The sequence below is a fragment of the Panthera pardus genome, unplaced genomic scaffold, assembly GCF_024362965.1.
Source record: "Panthera pardus isolate Hobbes unplaced genomic scaffold, ASM2436296v1 HiC_scaffold_6, whole genome shotgun sequence".
NCBI classification, from domain to species: Eukaryota; Metazoa; Chordata; class Mammalia; order Carnivora; family Felidae; genus Panthera; species Panthera pardus.
Genome location: NW_026526991.1, coordinates 86370753 through 86390291, shown reverse-complemented (window position 1 = coordinate 86390291; position 19539 = coordinate 86370753). Strand labels below are relative to the sequence as shown.

The window sequence follows — 19539 nt, the reverse complement described above, 5'->3', positions numbered from 1 at the left end:
AAGAATGATTGGTCTATATTGGGAACGGATTTCGCCAATGGGAAGCTGTCTTGAGGCTAGGGTAGGGGTGGCTGCGTGTTTCCGGAAGACGTGGCGGCTCTCCCCTGGGTTGTTTCCCGGCTTCTTTTCTCCCCACTTTGCTTAACGCCCTGGGCGCTCGGAGGTGCTGTAGCCGTTCCCCTCACCGCTGCAGCCATGATCTCCTTAACGGACACCCAGAGTAAGCACTCGCCCCGGTATCCCCGCCTGGAGCCTCACACACCCGTTGCTCGAGCTCGTCTCGCTCGCCCGCCCCTCTGCCCGGGTCAATGAATGAAGCTCCGTGTTGGGGGCGGCGGCCTGCGGGACTGAGCGAGGGATGCGGGACTGGGAGGGCTGCCTTGAAGGGTCGGGGGCTGGACTTGCAGTGGCAGACCTGGTCTGGGAGGCGGGTCGGCGGGGTCTGGGGAGAAGTCCGATCTGGAGTGGGGGGAAGCCTTTGCCGAGCGTCTGTCTTGCACCAGGGTCTCGCCGCCCTCACCCCAGTGAGATGGACGCTTTGTTCCTGCAGATGGCCACAAGAGAAAGTTTGATGCGCGGTACCCGCGGTTCATCCTTGGGGACGTTTCTGCACATGACAAACTTGGGGTCCTCTACAAGTTACTGGCCGGTTGTTTGGGAGGCGGTATTTTAGATGTCACCTATTGTAGGTGTTTGGGTTTTTTAAAAATATGCTTACACTTAAATATTTTGAGTATTTCGTCTTTTGCCACCTCTGGAAACCTTCCAAAAATTCCTTGAAACGACTTCACTTTTCTACCACCTAATGTTTCCGCAGTAGTAAAAAGCCACTTTGTGTTCAGTTAAACGATTTCTTTCCTTAATGTTGTATATTGTGCTTTGTGGTTTGTTTTATTATTTTAGCATTTCTTTCTGCCTACCACAGAGTTCTCCAGGCTTATTTTATATCTAAGGTTAGCATTGCTATCTGTTACCATTTCTTTCATTATAACACTTCTACTTTTCTCACGCTTTTGTCAATCTTAATAGTTTTTTTATTTACATATCTGCCCAACAGTGGGTCCTATCTTTTAATGGTCATGATAGTCTTTTTGTCTCACCTTGCTTTATCTGTCAAGATTTTTTTCTTAATTATGCTTAACTTACTTTGATTTTCAAGATTTTAAAATCTAAACAGTCTATTGAAAATAGAGTTTCATTTAAAATGCTCTATATTAAAGTGGAGTCTTAAAGTTTGGATTCAAGTCATGGCTGAGTTGAACTTGACAGAGCTTCTGTTTTGTCCTATATACAATACCACTCCAATCAGGTGCTTTTCCTTCCAGTGGCTGGATGGGTCTACACCTTGGTGCCACCTGCACTGACCCCTTTTGGTCTGTTGGCCTGCTCTGATCAGAAAACATAAAGTCCTTTTTTGTTTCTTTTTTTCCTTTTTTCTTTTCTTTCTTTTTTTCTCCTTTTTCCCCCCCCTTACTGTTATAATAGAAACTAACAATTGTATAAAGGCATCTTCTTTTATTTTATCAAGTGCTTTCATGTAAATCATTACACTGAATTTTTATTAGAGCCCTATAAGGCAGGGAGAGGTATATCTCTTCTATAAATTAAAAGAGGCTCAAAAGAAATTCAATGTGTGGTCATAAGGAAAGTGACAGAAGCAAGGCTTGATCCCAGGTCTCCTGGCTCAGAAACCTTTGTGTTCACTGGACCATACTAGCATCTAAGAAGACTTGACATAAATCTTATTTGAGATCTATCTTAGAATGATGTAATTCTTTCATAGCAAGAATAGTTGCAACAGTAGATATTTATCCTACACAATTATGCATTGATTTTTTTTTTTTTTTTGAGAGAGATTGTGTAGGATAGTGAGATCCTATTCTGTTTGTGATGCAGTGTTCTGTTCCTCTTGACTGAGACCCAAAATTAAAATTAAGTTGTTTAGAGGAAATTAGGAGAATTGTATACCTAAATTGCTGAAATTTATTTCTAATTCTACTAATTAGAAGAAGTACTTAATCTCTACACAGTTATTCTAACTATAAAGTATTATTTTTTTTATCTGAGTCTGATTATTACACAGATTAAAACTATGAACTATTATCCTTTGCACAGAGATTCTCTTCTATGGAAGACTTCTTATAGGGACAGGTGCCTGATTTACATTCTTCCAAAATCCAGAACCAGGAAATTGAGTTGGAATATGGGCAGAATAGGTAGGGAGTGTTCCCCCTTATTAAATTGATGAGAAAGGTTAAATTATACTCTTTGATGTTCATTTGCCATATGTTTTAGTTAGGACAGTGGATTGGAACACAAAATGGTTAGTGAACCAAAAGCTCTTGGATTTCAAATGGTGTTTGTGTGTGTGTGTTTAACTGCAGAAATTGGCCATCATTCAAGTGATTTGCCGAGATTATTCTGGAATCCTGATTCTGGGAGAGGGTGACAGAGCACTGAACAGAATCAATAGCAATTCATGATTGTTTTAAGGGATTCTATAATAGCACTCTCCCCACCCCCTCCATAAAAACACAAGATTTATTGAGGGGATGGAGTAGGGTATTTCCCATGCTGCCTGTAAATCTTTACATCATTATGTCACTTTGTCTGAAATTCTACCATAATATTCAGTTGAGTGGTTCAATTAGCTGATATTCAGTCGAGTTCTTTATAATGAAATTTTCTGTTTTTTAAAAGGCATAGGAAGAAAGAGAAAGCTAATATTAAAATTTTTAAATAAGATACCAAAATGTTAGTGATTGCTATTGGATTAAGTATATCTTTCCTTATAAAGTTTCCACAATAAGTTCTCTTTTTATTTTAGACAAATTTCATTAAGTTGTTTTTATTAGATTGTTCTTTAAAAAAAAAAAAAAACCACACACATGGGCAAGAGGAATGCAGATTTGATAGCTGCAAGAGAGGAAGGTAAATTTGTTTTTCTGGATATGATCCTGGTAATGAGCGGGCAACTCCATGTAGGGCTTTACTAACCAGAGGGCTTATGAATGCATAAGCCTAGGGAAGATGGGAATTTGGGAGATGAGAAAAGGGCACAGTGAGACCAGAAACTTTTGGCCCATTCAGGTCCGGAAATAACTTGGCAAGTACCAGTTTGGGCAAATATGTCACAGGCAACTGTCTGGATGAAATAGTTTTGGTTCCCCTGTTATGGTTTTAAGCTGTGGAGTCCAGAAACAGGGTTTGAATTCTAGCCTGACTCCACACAACCACCACTCTTCCTGCCCAGCTGTCCCCCCACCTCCAAGGCACCACATACATACATTTGCTGATTCTATGAACAAAGATGAGTTCCTAATCTGTGATACGTGGGGCGGGTGCTACTTTTCACCTCACATTTTTGTTAAAAGAATTACAATATATTTGTATAAACATTTCAGTGAATATGAAACCATATCCAGATATTATCTTTTTTCACAGCAGTCAATTTTTAATACTTCTACTAACACCTACTTAGTTGTGTTAGGTAACAAACTAATCCTATTAAACTTGAGTCACCTAGAGATGCTTCTCCCAGAAGCTCAGTATGCTCCAGTGCCCTTGAATTTAATTTAATCAGACATATTTAACCTAAAAAAAAAAAGGTAAGAAAGTCCTGTAGGAAGGGGTATGATGTAATAGGTAAGCACAGGGACTGAGTCCAAATGGTTAGCCAGAAGTGTGACTCCAGTATATTAAGTCATCTCTCTAAACTCCTCTTACTCGATCTCTAAAATGATGTAATGATACCTACCTTGCAGTAGTATTGGGAGGATTAAGTTATGTAAGGCATGCAAAGCACCTCCTAATGGCTAATTCATGGTAAATTCTCAGTACATAGTAGGTGTATTTCTATATAATTCCTTTCTGCTGAACAAACCTCTCAAAATTTTTATGTAATCATTAGGACAATTTATGAAAAGTTGGAAGTTAGTCATACTCAAGTAACTCAGCTGTTGATGACTAAATCCTAACTACTAAATAGTTGTACAATGGAATTTTACTTGTTCTTTTGTCCATGTTTTCCTCTAGGAAATTATGTCTGACAGCTAAACAGTTATTTTGGTGAATTCTCTTAAGGGATTTAAGCATGAAAGCATTAGCTTCACATTTTCATAGGATTTTGTGTCTGTGGAATACATTTATCAGTGTATTTATAGACTAGTACCTGAATTCTTTTAGACTAACTTTGGGAGAAAAGGTAGCTGGAATGGAAGGCAGTAGATAACTGCAAATTGAGGACATGGGGGATATAAAAAAGGTATATGATAGAAGTATTCAACTCATCAGAACATTTTACAAGTCTTAAATTTTTTTTTTTAAGTGGCTGTGACCTAGATTTGGGCTTTCTGGAGCCACAGCCAAAAAGTTAAGTAACAGATCAGAAATCATTAATGGTGTATTTAAAATTGAGTTTCCAGGGGCGCGTGGGGGACTCAGTCAGTTAAGCATCCTACTTCCGCTCAAGTCATGATCTCTCAGTTGGTGAGTTCCAGCCTCTCATAGGGCTCTGTGCTGACAGCTCGGAGCCTGCAGTCTGCTTCAGATTCTGTGTGTCTCTCTCTCTGCCTCTCTCCCACTTGTGCTCTGTCTCTCTCTCTGTCTCTCAAAAATAAATAAACATTAAAAAAATAAAATAAAATTGAGTTTCCAAAAATATGGTAGTTTTTGCTCTGATTGATTATTTCAAGCAGATAGTAAGCGTCTAGGTAAAATAAGGATTGGTGAGTATTTCCTGACAGCAAAACTAAAATGATCAAGGTGACCTAGTGGCTTATGCTTTTAGCATTAACAGAAAAGGACAACTGTAATCTTAGAAAGTTAGGAATCTTCAGACTGAAAAGAGAAGACCAAGAGAATGTGAAGGTAATAAAATTATTAGTTTTATATACAAGATGAACATAAACTTCGTGCTTATGCTTCATTCACCATCAGATAGTACCTAGAAGAGATACAGGCATTTCGGAGTCTTTGAATAAAAAGAGTAAAACTCCAGAATATTAATATTAAGTACAACTGTGTTCTTTGAAACTCTGGAGTGCTGCTTTTGGGACTCGTACACTAAACATGTGATTGGATTCATGGTTTAGGTAATTTATAGAAGATAAACCCATACCATCAAGAAGTTAAAAGTGATACATAACCTTCTGAAAATTAACTTTTGAGGAGATGGCAATGTGATTCTCAAAATACTGTTGTTGTGAGAAGTGTATCATGGAGTGAAGTATACCGTGCAGACCCACTGTAACATTTCCACTGGGTTTAAGAAGGAGTTAGATGAAAAGAAGGAAGAAGTAACTGGAGATATTGTGCATTATCAATAATATCATAGAATATGAAAGAGATAAATAGTAAAAGTAAACTCATATATTTATGCCTGGTGCCAGAGGAGTTCTTGGGAGGGAAAAAATTTACAACCCAAGATTTAGAATCCTGATTATCTTTCTCTGTTATGCATATGTTTATGAGAAGTGCTGTCTCTCATAAATTCATATTTTATATGTTGAGGTTATTTGCTGATGTTACTTTGTTATAGACCTTAATGAATGTCATAAAGTTAACCTGCAATGTTAGGAACCTATTTTCTTATATCATCCAAAAGAAAAACTGAGAAACTTTCTTACTTAGTTTATAGGGATCTTAATGTAACTTTAATTTTTCTCTACCCTTAACTATATAATTTATATTGCAGAAATTGGAATGGGATTAACAGGATTTGGAGTGTTTTTCCTGTTCTTTGGAATGATTCTCTTTTTTGACAAAGCACTACTGGCTATTGGAAATGTGAGTTTTTCAATATATATTTTAACTAAATTCATAAGGAAATTTTAACTGCAAATGAATTATTGCCTGCTGTTAGGTTGGGGGGAAACAATTCCCTATTATTCATGTAAAGATTCCTGTTAGCTTCTCTGTTTCCATCAGGAGTAAAACCTGTTTTCTGTTTAAATAAAAGGTAAACACTTAAAGAAGTTTTTGAATAACTACTCTGTTAAGTGTTTGATGTGTGATATACAATAGATTAAATCAAGGCTGCCTCTAAATAGGAGTTCAAAATAAATGACTTGGTAGCCCCCATGTCTTGGTAAATTTATAAATATGTTTAACTTAAAACATACGACCTTAGACATTTGGTTCAGTAGCATGAAATAGATGTTTAAAAGCCATTTAAACCTCTTAATATATCTGTATATTAAGAGTTGACTTCCGGGGCGCCTGGGTGGCGCAGTCGGTTAAGCGTCCGACTTCAGCCAGGTCACGATCTCGCGGTCTGTGAGTTCGAGCCCCGCGTCAGGCTCTGGGCTGATGGCTCGGAGCCTGGAGCCTGTTTCTGATTCTGTGTCTCCCTCTCTCTCTGCCCCTCCCCCGTTCATGCTCTGTCTCTCTCTGTCCCAAAAAATAAATAAAAAACGTTGAAAAAAAAAAAATTTAAAAAAAAAAAAAAAAAAAAGAGTTGACTTCCTAAGAAACGTGTATATTGTTTATTTGGACTGTACTTTGTTGTCCATGTGTGGAGGTTGTGCAAGAGTGAAATATCTTAGAAGTGTGTATTACTGTTGGGCTTGTAATTGGAAATTGGAAGATATAAAGGGTAACAAAATTGTTCAAAATTGATAGGTTAATTAATAACATATAAGTAGCATTGGTATCTGAGAATACGAAGCTTAACCATTAGGTTCAATCAATATTTGTATGAAAATTTTTCATTAAACACAGTTATGAAATGGGGCACCTGGGAGGCTCAGTAGGTTAAGCCTTCAACCCTTGATTTCTGCTGAGGTCATGAACTCAAGGTTCGAGGGATTGGAAACCACCACCACCATCACCCTGTGGACGCTGAGCCATTCAGCCTGCTTAGTATTCTTTCTCTCCCTCTCACCCTCCCCTAATTATGTGTATGTGTGCACACGTGCGTGCACACTTGCTCTCTCTCAAAAAAAAAAAAAATAATAAGTAAATAAAAATTAAATAAAAATGTTTCATCCCATTAAAAAAAAAAAAAAAAGATAGGAAGGAAGGCAAGTATTGGGAATAAAGCCTGGGAAAAAACAAGCTTTTACTAGATCACCATTTCTTGTTCACTATCTGAAAACATACAAAATATATATTTGAGAACGTGGCTTTATTTTTATTTCTGCTGCCACCAGATATTCTGGAATTAGTAAGACTAATTCCTCTTCCTGGCTTTTCATGGTTTCTTCCATCATCTTGGCCATGTCAGTACTTCTCCCACCCACAGAACACCTCTAGCCTAGGGTGAAGTGTGCAAAACCAGGAATACCTTCGGGTGACATATTTATGGGCAGCCTTCTTTTTTTGCCCTGCCTTTCATCTGCTTAGCCAAGCCCTCTCCATCTAGTTTACCTGGGAAAACCACTGCATGTACACATGCCCTTCGGTAACATCTAATCTTTAGTTCTCTTTTCTGCATTTAATCAAGATAGAAGAGGACTGAGAAGACTGGACTACAACCTACAACATTAGCATGCTTAGCACACTCCTTGGTTCTGCCTCTTCGTGTGCACTGTAGTTTTCTTCAGCCAGTTGCCCACACTAAGAGCCAGATGTATTTCTTTTTATTATATTTAGCTTTGACCTTGCTTTTCAAATTTATGCAGTGTGTGTAACTGCTTTTTCTGTCTTGCATTTTCTTTCTCTCCTAGGTTTTATTTGTGGCTGGCTTGGCTTTTGTAATTGGTTTAGAAAGAACATTCAGATTCTTCTTCCAAAAACATAAAATGAAAGCGACAGGATTTTTCCTGGGTGGAGTATTTGTAGTCCTTATTGGTTGGCCTTTGATAGGCATGATCTTTGAAATTTATGGATTCTTTCTATTGTTCAGGTAAGGCAATTTTTTTATTTTACCTTTTCTCTTTCAATGAACCAGTACCTCAAGTAATTATTACAAAAGCCCAGATATTTGCATCAGCATGAATACAAAGACCATAATTTTCTCAAATGGATTTTTGTTTACATTGAATCTTTTATTACAGCTTTAGATAATTCAGTCAACTATAAAAGTGTTTATCAAATGTATAAATAGTATACATTATCTTGTATTTTCAATGCAATAAAATTCATTTTATTGGGATTTTAAGGCACTGTCTTTCCTATTAAGGCACTGTGTCTGCTATTTTTATCAACTAAACAGTGGTACATACATACAGCATTTTAATACATAGAACCTAATACTGCATAATTACTGCCACTTGATGACAATTCTTTTAGTACATACTCATATTAGAAAATTTTGTGCTAAATGAACTATGTTAGATTTTGATCAGTTAACATTTTACAAATGCTAGTTACTAAGTGAATAAATAATAGCATGCAATGTGAGAAAATACCTTTATATAAGGTAAGTTTATTTATTCAGGAAATGTATATCCTTTGTCATCTATCTGCCAAATACCATATTCTTCATGGGAAGACATGAAAATGAATTGAGTGTCAAATCCGCCTTAGAAAATCTCTCATTTCTGATATGGGCACTAGACTATAAATATCCAGTAGTAGGGGAGCCTGGGTGGCTCAGTCGGTTAAGCATCTGACTTCAGTTCAGGTGATGATCTCATGTTTCATGGATTCGAGCCCCGCATCAGGCTCTGCACTGCTACAGAGCCTACTTAGGATTCTCACTTTCTCCTCTCTCTCTGCCCCTCTCCTGCTTGCACTTTCTCTCTGTCTCAAGATGAATAAATAACTTTAAAAAAAAAAGAATATAGTAGTAGTAATAATAGTAGTAATGCTGTTACAAATGTATAAGCAAAATACTATATGAGCATAATTAAGAAAGATCAAATCCAGGGAGAGGAAAGAAACATTACCACTAAAGGTAACATTTGAAATTTGAAGTCTCCAAAACATTTAAAATTTTAATAGGATCCTTTCTTTTTACTTGGTTAGCAATTGATTTTGATAATAAAGAATATGTAAGTTCTGAGAACCTTTTTTTCCTTCTTCCTAGGGGCTTCTTTCCTGTGGTCATTGGCTTTATTAGAAGAGTACCAGTCCTTGGATCCCTCTTGAATTTACCTGGAATTAGATCAGTAAGTAATCATGTATTAGAAATAAAATTTTTAAACCTACAAAATAAATACTGTGATGTTCTTTACTTCTAGAAATACAAGTAATTGATGTTTTTATTATGATATAAATTGTTACATTGCCATAGATTACCATGAATACCAGAGAAAATAATCATTTCTGACCTTATAAAACCTGGAATTTTGTTTCACTATATCCATTTAATATTCTTGTTTTATTTTTTTTTTTTAATGTAACTCAAATTTATATGCTGCCTTTCTCTTTGAAAGTTCTGGTACTTTTCAATTAACTTTTATATGATCTCTAATTTTAGAAGCCATTATATAAAAAGGACATCATTATTTCTAGTAAATATTATTTTCTTTCTTAGTATCACCAATAGCATGCATTAAGACAATTAAATCAAGCACTAATTATACTGGAAGTCAGATGATAAAATGCTGTTCCCAACTCTGTTCCACAGTTTGAATGATCTCATCAAATCTGTTCCTCCAAGATGGGCCATCAACATCCTAAAGTTGTTTACAGACATTTGTAGATGTTACTAACAAAGTCCATAGCATTTACTGGATTCTCAGAGAGCTAAAGGATGGCTCACCCACAGAAGAATAGGTACCACTGTAAGACAAAAATCTCATTTTCAACCTCAAGTCGATTTTAGAGTCAGAATATTACAGCCCAGACAACCTTGATGTTTGAAGTTACTTTTGGAGAGAGAATGTTGTGCTTTCTCTACACATAAATTTAACTGAAAATCCTAATGAATCCATGGTACTTTCAAAGCAACATTTAGTTTTAGTGCACCCATTACCTATTTATAATAATATAAAAGGTTGGAATATGTATATTCTGATTTCATTTGCTTTAATCTCCAAACTCTTACTGTAGTAAATGTTGTTTTTACTTAGAATGGCTTTTGAATTTACTGAAACTTCTAGTTATGCAGTTGTAATCATTATTCATGTCCTTAATTTAAGGATCCTTCATTGTTTGCATAAACACCCAATGCTGTCAGTTATGTTTCCTATCATTATTACTTTCTTATAATAAATTCTTAAGTAAAAGTGTGAATAGTGAAATGAAAAGAAGGGTTAAATGATTGCTAGAGTTTGATAGTATTGTGACCACTTGGGTTACACAACTTTTAATATATCCACTAATTATTTTGTTTCAATATTTGCATCACCATCTGGAATGCTGAAGAAGGCCCAATTGCTTTATATTTGGGGTGGAGTAGCCAAAGTAAATAACCACTTAACATTAATGTGTGTTAAAATTTATATTCTATAATTATTAATTTGTGCTTGCCTCATTACATCTATTTTTAATGTCATTGCCACTTTCAGTCTGAAGTCCAGAATACACATTTAAAGTATTTTTAGTCAATAGCTGTTGTTAATTGTTGAACTTAATGGAGTTAAATCTGTTTGTTCAAAGACTACATAGGCCCAGAAGAGATCCACAGTAATGGTCAGTGGAAATATCTTATTGGGTTCATTAATGCATGAATGGCTGACATTTCAGCTTTTTATTTTTTTATTGTTTTGTTAAGCTAGCAGTGTTACCTTCATTTTATCCAGTTTTTTTATTCATTGTGTTGCATTTCTTGTGTTGCACCCTTAAAGTCATATGCATAACATGTCATGCAAAAACAACCTTAGAAAAGAAAAATTTTTATACACATTTACATGTCAGAAGATTGTGGTGAGTAGTACTGGATTAACCATTGTCAGTCACACCTTAAATTGCCACGAATCTTACGACGTTGGGTTTTTTAAATCAACATATAAAATGTTGATATAATGTTTTTGTAATGCTCTGGGCTTTCTTTTAATTATCTGTTTTTCTTCTCCTTGCAGTTTGTAGATAAAGTTGGAGAAAGCAACAATATGGTATAACAACAAGTGAATTGAAGACTCATTTAAAATATTGTATTATTTATAAAATCCTTTGAAGAATATTCAGCACAAAATTAAATTACATGAAATAGCTTGTAATGTTCTTTACAGAAGTTTAAAACGCATAGTCTACAAAGTACCAATAGCAGTTAACAAAGAAGCAATGAGAACAGGCTTCTAATCAAGTGATCTGAGAAGTCAGCAAGCAAACTAAAGGAGATGAACTCTAGGTTACAGTACTTATTGAAACTCTTGAAGGCGATTTTTATTGTTTATCCACAATGTGCGAAGCACAGCCATCCTTGGAGAACTGTGGTGCCTGTTTCTTTCCTTTTTATTTTGAAGGTGCAGGAGCACGCATAGGCATTTGCTTTTTAGAAATATCCACTGGAATGGCAAAAATATTTCCAGTTGCACTGTGTCTCTGAAAGTGATGCATGAGTTAGATTGGATTATGTCATTTTAATGTATTAAAACCAAGGAAAACCCAGTTTTGATGTATGAATCACTTTTTTTTTGTAAACATATGGCTAAAATAAAACATTTGTGGTTCTTCTGATTCTTAATATTTTAGAGCCAGATGAAAACTGAACTAGATATTCGCTGTTGGAATACGCAAAGGTCATTTATTCTTTATAACTGAACACTCCAGAACTACTCATAAGTCTTGAGAGTCTAACTTGGTTATCTATATCCTACATTACATGTAAGCATCTAACAAAAAGCATTCTTAACCATGAAGTAGTCTGTTACATTGAATAGTCTTTTATTTAAGATACTAAATGATGCAAACCAAATGGATTTTTCCATGTCATGGTGCAGTTTTCCTTTCTTTTTAGTTTTTGTTTTTGTTTTTGATTTTAGCAGTGGTTTTACTGTTTTGCTTTTCATAAATAACTATTGGTAATGTTTACTTTAAGATGTAATATGTTAAAAGGTTAAACTTACAGGTATTTGTTAAGGGCTTTTCATGTAAAATTGAGTTTTCCTTTACTTTTAGCTTTTTCATAACATAAACATCAATACGCATGACGAATGCTTCATAAGATGCTTTGTCTTGAGTTTATGGAGAAAATACCAGAATTCACATGCTAAAGTTAGTTTACTGTAATTAAATGGGCTATAGTTTCTTAAAAACATGACACTAAAAAAATATGTTGTTTTTCCTACTATTGATGTTTGACTGGCAGTAAGAAACAGTGGTTGTTTCTTGGTAGTTTTCCAAGTTGACAGCTTTTCTGCTAGATGTAAGAACACATTTCAACAGCCACAGTACTATTTGTTTTACCACTAATGATTGCATTATTTACCTTTTTTTTAACAGTTGCAAAGCTTTTTAATGCACAAAATCATAATTGAAATTTGTGATTTTTATTTAGAAACATGTCTACAAAATATATCATAGCTTATATTATTTTTAGTTAAATCTCAATACACAGGGAACTCCCATTCTTGCTTGTCGAAAGAAGGAAAGACTTGGTATGTAGTTTAATGGTTCAGTCTTGTGGATTACTGCCTTTTGGTACTGGCATTTGACTTATGACATAATCTGTGAAACTAGATGATATTGACAAAATGAGACTCCTACCTCAATAGTTCATGGAATAATAAGAGACCTAGTGTTGTGTCTAATGTTCTTCAAAAAAGTAATATCCTCATTTGGGAGAGTGTCAAATATATACATATTTTGGGGATCGACTTATACAAGTTGCCCTGTAGGACTCTTCTACATATTTTTGACTGATCCATATTATTTTCAGTGGCTAGATAATTCTACCTTTTTAGAACAAGAACAGTATCTGTTAATGTAAGGAACATCTGTATTATTTAACTCCTTTGTAGACATGAATTTCTATCAAAATGTTCTTTGCACTGTAACAGATAACTTTTTCAAAATCTTATTTCAGAAGCATTATTAGAAGTTATGTAAAGGATTTGATAATTTCCCAGTCCTTAGTAAGATTGAGAGGCTGGAGCAGTTTTCAGTTTTCAAAGAGTCCACAGTTAATCTCAAATGTGAGTTTGGGACTGCTCGGCAGCACTGTATATTTCTTATTCATAACCACTGATGAGGCTCTATTTTTAAACATATTAGTCTTCTGACAGAAAGCACTGTACATTGTATTGTTTCTTCCTTTCCAAAATTAGCCTTCTGTCTTTGTGACAAAAATGTACTTTGATCATTGCTATAAAGATGGAGGAGAAGGTCTAATACTACTTAGCCTTAAGTGTATCTGGCATTGTTCAAATGTATTTTCTGTAACAGAAACATACTTGCAATGTTTTTCTTTTCCCCTTATAAATTGTAATTCCTGGAATACTGCTGCTTTAAAAAGTCTCACAGTCAGATTATATGATCTAACAATTGAATATTGTAAATACACTTGTCTTACCTCTCAATAAAAGGGTACTTTTCTATTAATTGGTGGTTGTCTTAGCTCCGGCTGCTATAACAAAATTCTGTAGACTGGGTAGCGTAAACAGACATTTGTTTCTCAGTTCTGGATGCTGGGAAGTCCAAAAAGACAGGTGAGGGTAGACTCAGTTAGTGGTAAGGACCACAGCTGCCTTCTTGCTGTGCCCTTGTGTGGCAGACAGCTTTAGTCTCTTCATCTTTTTATAAGGACACTAATCCCATCATGGAGAGCTCATCTTCATGACCTCATCTAAACCTAACTACTTCCCCCAAAACCCAACCTCCAAATACCCTCATATTAAGGGTTAAGGTCTCAACATAATGAATTTGGGGAGGATACATATTCAGTCCTTAAGAGCAGTCAAATAAATCTTTATAATGAAATCCTAAAAAATTAGTTTAGCATTGCACAATAGCTTGCCTCATTTTTTTTTAAATTAGCCTTATATGCAGTTTCTTTTCTATAAAATGGTCATTGCATTTTTCATTTCCAAATTGTTTAGATGTACTCAAACCTTAGGTTAAAAAGTTGGCAGTTAGAAACTGGAGAAATGCGGGGCGCCTGGGTGGCTCAGTCGGTTGAGTGTCTGACTTCGGCTCAGGTCACGATCTCACGGTCTGTGAGTTCGAGCCCCGTGTCAGGCTCTGGGCTGATGGCTCAGAGCCTGGAGCCTGCTTCCGATTCTGTGTCTCCCTCCCTTTCTGCCCCTCCCCCGTTCATGCTCTGTCTCTGTCTCAAAAATAAATAAAATGTTAAAAAAAAAAAAAAAAAACTGGAGAAATGTTTAAATGATTTTTCTCAAAATGGAAAGAATAGTAACAATTCGTAAGTATTTTGTGACGAAACCACTTCTGCGGTGTTTTGATTATAAATTTTGGTAAGACCAAAAATCACTGCCTATGTCTACCACTTAAGGTACCCAATAAGTATTTGTTGAATCCAATAATTGAACGTTAAGTCTTGACTATTGTCCGGCAAACCAGAAGTCTTAAATCTGTTTATCTTTCTAACCTTGTCCTCTGTGCTAAAATGTTCCAACCTCTACCCTTCTGTTACCTGTACCCATGGAGGAGATTGGACACAGAAGTAGGATGCCCCAAACCCAACAACTGGGACACATTTTTTTCTTTTTTAATAGGCTTCACACCCAGCATGGGGCCCAACATAGGGCTTAAATTCACTACCATGTGATCAAGACCTGAGCTGAGATCAAGAGTTAGATGCTTAACGGACTGAGTGATCCACCCAGGAGCCTCTGGCACACTCTTCCACAACCTTGTCTTTATTAGCTCTCAAGACCAAATCAAAAGTGCACCTCTGTCATATCTTCTTTGACCCACTATACCGAAACGTCTGGTCCATCCTTGTCCTCTCATAGAACTTTCCACTTGTTTTGTATTATTTGGTTATGGAAAAGAGATTCCCAAGGTTCAAAACCTTAAGTAAAAGAAAAACAGTAGACATTGGCCAATGAATAGGGAGTTTTATTTTGGATAGCAGGCCTTTTCTGTGTCCCTGAATCAGAAACTGGTAGCCCTTTGAGAAAGATACTTCTATTTGTGAGACAGCTGGCCTACGTGGCAGACTGGCCCTGGCATAGAATAAAGCCAAAGTAGAAGATTGAACCAATGACCTCATTCATATATACCAAAATCCTCTATTCTGTCATCAAAGAAGTAATTTGGATATTTTATTAGTATAATAGCCATATTATCCAAGTAACTTTACCCAAAATAGGTGTGTTGCCTATATGAACACAATAATCACTAATCTTGTAAAAATATGATTTAAACAGTGACCATTATTGTGTAAATGGCCTGGGCACACTGCAGTCGATTGGAAGAATTCAGGTAGCATCAGTAATACAGGCAAAATGGTCTTCGTTGAATATGTCTTTAAAAAAGGTTTAACCAATGGGTGCCTGGGTGGCTCAGTCAGATGAGCATCCGACTTCAGCTCAGGTCATGATCTCACGGTCTATGAGTTCAAGCCCCGCGTCGGGCTCTGTGCTGACAGCTCAGAGCCTGGAGCCTGCTTCAGATTCTATGTCTCCCTCTCTCTCTGCCCCTCCCCTGCTCATTCTCTCTCTCTCTCTCTCTCTCTCTCTCTCTCTCTCTCTCTCTCTATCAAAAATAAATAAACATTAAAAATTTTGAAAAAAAAAAAAAAAGGTTTATCCAAGTTGTCTGGTGCCTGGTCATAATATCAGCAGAACAAAATTGAATGGTTTTATCCCTCAAGTGTTTTTTGATCAAGTAACTTTTCTTAGCCTATCTCTAAGTTTAGATATGTAAAAGTCCTAAAATGTTGTGATTTAACAAAAAATATATTGGGAGGCAATGCCATTTTAGAACAAATGCATTATGCCGCTTTTGATAAGACTACAATATTGATAATATGTCAAAACCATTCTCTTCGTTTGTGCGTATTACACTGAAAATGGCAGCTTTGACGTAAAGCATCTGCTTGTGAATTCATCAGCTAAACCTTTATAAACAAGCCACATCATACATTTTTCCTTCAAATTATAAATTCAAAACATGGTTTTATTGGTGATTCACTTTCCTGTCCCTCTTCCTAAAAATGTTTCTGTGTTTTTGGTAGGGAGAGGGGGAAGAGGCATTTTATTTGTTTGTTGAGTGACCTAACATTTGGGTTTCACTTAGGACTTCATTTGAAACAATATATAATTTTATTTAGTTTATTGCTCATTTTTGGAAGTTGCTACCATCCCTTGAAATTAAATCCTAAAATCTAATATTTAAAGAAATATTATGATTTTATCCAGTTTCGATGGTAACCTTTTAGTCCTTAGTTTTTAATGTTTTCCTTCTTCTAAGACCTTGGGAAACACTACAGGAGCAGCTTTGTCTCCTTCTTGCTTGACTTACGCTTTAAAGGGAATAAATATTCCTCGAGTTTCTACCTATAGACTACTTTCTATATTCCATTCTCATTTACTAACCTAACCTTATGTTCATGTCTTCACAGCTGGCAAGTCTAAATATCAAGTGCCCAAATCCTAATCTCTCTTACACAATCTATTTGCAGATAGAGAGCATCAGCCCCTCAAACTTCAATCCCAAATCAACTGTATCTGTTCTCTCCCCGTACACTCCCTGATATTTCTATTGCTAGCCATTTTCCCAGCCACACAGACTCACAAAGTTTCATTTTTGTCACTTATATCATCTAAAGCTTTACTACTCAAAATGTCTCAGGATCAGTAGAGTAACATCCATCAGCGTCACCGGGGAGTTTATTAGAAATGAGAATTTCAGACCTCACCCTAGCTGTACTAAATCAGAAACCGCATTTTTACAAGTTTTCCAAGTGATTCATATGCATTTTAGTTCCTGAGGAGCACTACTCTAACTTTTAGAGGAAAGGGATTATCTTGCTTATCTATGGTACCTTAGCATATGGTGGGTACTCAGGTCCTTGTTCAGTATCTGCCTATGTATGTAACTGTTTCGACTGAATATTGATATACTTTGCATCCTTTCCCTCTTGCACTCTACACATTCCTTTTTGAAGTTACCTTATGTTCAGCATCATTAATGTCCCCTTCCCCTGGTCATCTCCATCAGCATACATGTTCGGTAAATGGTTTCTTAATTGTTATTCAGACACACCAACAAACCTGATTTTAGCAGGACACTGCAGGTGGTATCACCATCCTGGAATCTGACTTTAGCCCTGTAGGCAGGCAATATTGCCCCCAGAAACTTAAACTTACCACAACCATTTCGGCACCAGAACATGCTTCTCCTAATTCCCACTTTCCTCCATCTTAGCTCCAGATTTCCCATCCAAGTGGGCATGTCTGATTGGTGAAGCCTGTGTCATGTGCTCATATCCTAGCTGACAGGGAGGCTGGGAAAGTGAGTGCCTGGCATTTTCAGCTTGTACAATAGAAGGAAGACTCTGCCTCCCACCAAGATTCTTATTCCATAATTCATAATTTAGAAAACTTTAGGAATTCCCTAAAAATGAAAGGGTTCAGATATTACTGAAAGGCCAAAAATTAATAACACACTTCCACCATCCTCAAGCATCTACTCTTTAAAAAAAATTCACTTTTTCTTTCCCCCTTTTAGTGAAATGTAGTGAAACTAACCTAAAAATTGTGCACACTTGTCTTTCTTGCCTCATATCCTATTCACTTTAGACCCTCTCCAATATAGCTTATGGCCTCAAAAGCTATCATATTCCCAAATCCAGTGCACACTTCCTAGTGCTCATCTAGCTTGACCTTCCAACATTGTTAGATATTCTGCTGGCTTCCATGGCCTCATGATCTCTGGAAATTTCTCTTTTCTTTTTTATTGCTTCACCTCAACTTGTTTTGCTGGCTCTCCTGTTTATCTCTGTATGTTTGTTTTCATAGCTCTGTCCCTGTTTCTCGCTGCCTTCTTCTTCTTCTTCTTCTTCTTCTTCTTCTTCTTCTTCTTCTTCTTCTTCTTCTTCTTCTAATTTATTTTTGAGAGAGTGCAAGCAGGGGGGGGAGGGGCAGAGAGAGGGACTGAGTATCTGAAGCAAGCTCTGTGCTGACAGCAGTGAGTCAGTGAGCCAGATGTGGGGCTTGAACTCATAAACTATGAGATCATGACCTGAGCTGAATTTGGATGCTCAACCAACTAAGCCACCCAGGTGCCCCCCTGCTTCTCTTTCGTAACTCCTCTTAGTCTCTAGGTGTTCTTGTTCAATTCCAATCCTTTTCCTTCCTTAAAATTCATAGAATTCTTAAATTTGAATTCTGCCTTTAGAAAAAAGTCTCGGGGCGTTTGGGTGCCTTACTTGGTTAGGTGAGTGAGCTTTGGATTCCTATTGGAGAGACACTAAAGATGGTTGTGTCTATTGGTAAACATGCTTCATGCTTTATTAAAAGGTTGTACTACGCAGGCGCGTGATGGCTCCGTTGGTTAAGCATCCGACTTTGGCTCAGGTCATGATCTCTGGGTTCGTGGGTTTGAGCCCATTGTCTCTCTCTCTCTCTGCCCTTTCCCCTTTCACATATTCTCTTTCCCTCTCAAAATAAATAAAAAACATTAAAAAAATTATAGGCTGGTGACCTCTTTGCTGAGCTCTGTAGAGTTTTGCATTTCCAACTGCCTACTTAACATTTCAACTTGAATGCTTAATGCATATTTTAATTTTAATATTCAAATTTAATTTCCGTCTCTTTAACTGGCTCCTTATGAAGTCTCCAATTTCAGTAATGGCTTTATCATACCCAGTGTTTAAGCCAAAAACCCAAAATTCATCCTTGATTTATTTTTCTTATACTCTCATATCCCATTTATCCACAGGCTCTACATTTTCTATCTCTAACATCTATCCCAAATTCATTTACAGCTCTCCATTCCCTGCAAGTACCACCCAAATCTAAGCCATCATCACTTTTGCTTATAACCATGTTTGCACATGAACTGGTCCAATTCTTCCTCTCCTACCTCATTTCCAAGTGCTCTCGCCTATCACCCTGTGACCAACTTAGCTTTGGCCTCATTGGTCTCCTCCCTATTCCTCAAACAAGCCAAGCTCTTTGTCATCCCAAGATTTTGCTTTTCTTTACTCTGCCTGTTACACTAATTCTCACTCTAACTCATCTCATGTCTGACTCTACCTGATCCTTCCAGACCCCTTCAATTGTTGCCTTCCCTAAACCAGCCCATCACTTACCTTATCACATCACCTAGCTTATTTTTACTTTATAAAGCATTTAAAACAGTTTTGAATTACCTTATTTACCTGTTTACTAGTTTACGGTATTTCTCCCCTGACTGGAAGATAAGCTTGATCACAGCAGAGAAGGTGTCTTTTTAATGCATGGCTGTGTCCCTTGAACTAAAAGAAGAAATGTCCAATACATAGTAGGCTTTTAATAAATGTTTGTTAAAGAATCGAATGGATACTTAGGTGAAGGATTGATGTAAAATTCCATTGAGATCCCCTAACCTTTTCATTTCTGCCCAAAGGATTCATCTTTAGTCATCGGTGATAGCTTTGATAGCTAGCTACCCAAAACAAGTTTGCTTACTGTATTCATTTACTTTTGATTCAGCCTGGGCTTGTTAATCATTGTCTCTACTACTACTAATAACTACTTTGGGAAGCTAGTGGGAAAAGCAAAAAACGATGATTCTGATATATTCAGGATATCTCCTGGC

At 36.5% G+C, this 19539-nt stretch overlaps 1 protein-coding gene across 1 annotated transcript; it reads left to right on the top strand.

Moving 5' to 3' along the window:
- The first annotated feature begins 60 nt into the window (after window positions 1–60).
- On the top strand, window positions 61–13371 carry GOLT1B (golgi transport 1B). The gene is made up of 5 exons (XM_019452181.2): window positions 61–220; window positions 5696–5787; window positions 7668–7846; window positions 8972–9053; window positions 10911–13371. The coding sequence occupies exons 1-5, from the start codon at window positions 196–198 to the stop codon at window positions 10947–10949; spliced, it is 417 nt and encodes a 138-aa protein (XP_019307726.1). The 5' UTR covers window positions 61–195; the 3' UTR covers window positions 10950–13371.
- The last annotated feature ends 6168 nt before the right edge of the window (window positions 13372–19539 follow it).

Excerpts from the sequence above, each read along its gene's own strand:
- GOLT1B (XM_019452181.2), top strand. The coding sequence starts at position 196 with ATGATCTCCTTAACGGACACCCAGA. Across the intron at positions 5,788-7,667 it reads CACTACTGGCTATTGGAAAT|GTTTTATTTGTGGCTGGCTT; the intron begins GTGAGTTTTTCA and ends TTTCTCTCCTAG. Across the intron at positions 7,847-8,971 it reads GGATTCTTTCTATTGTTCAG|GGGCTTCTTTCCTGTGGTCA; the intron begins GTAAGGCAATTT and ends CCTTCTTCCTAG.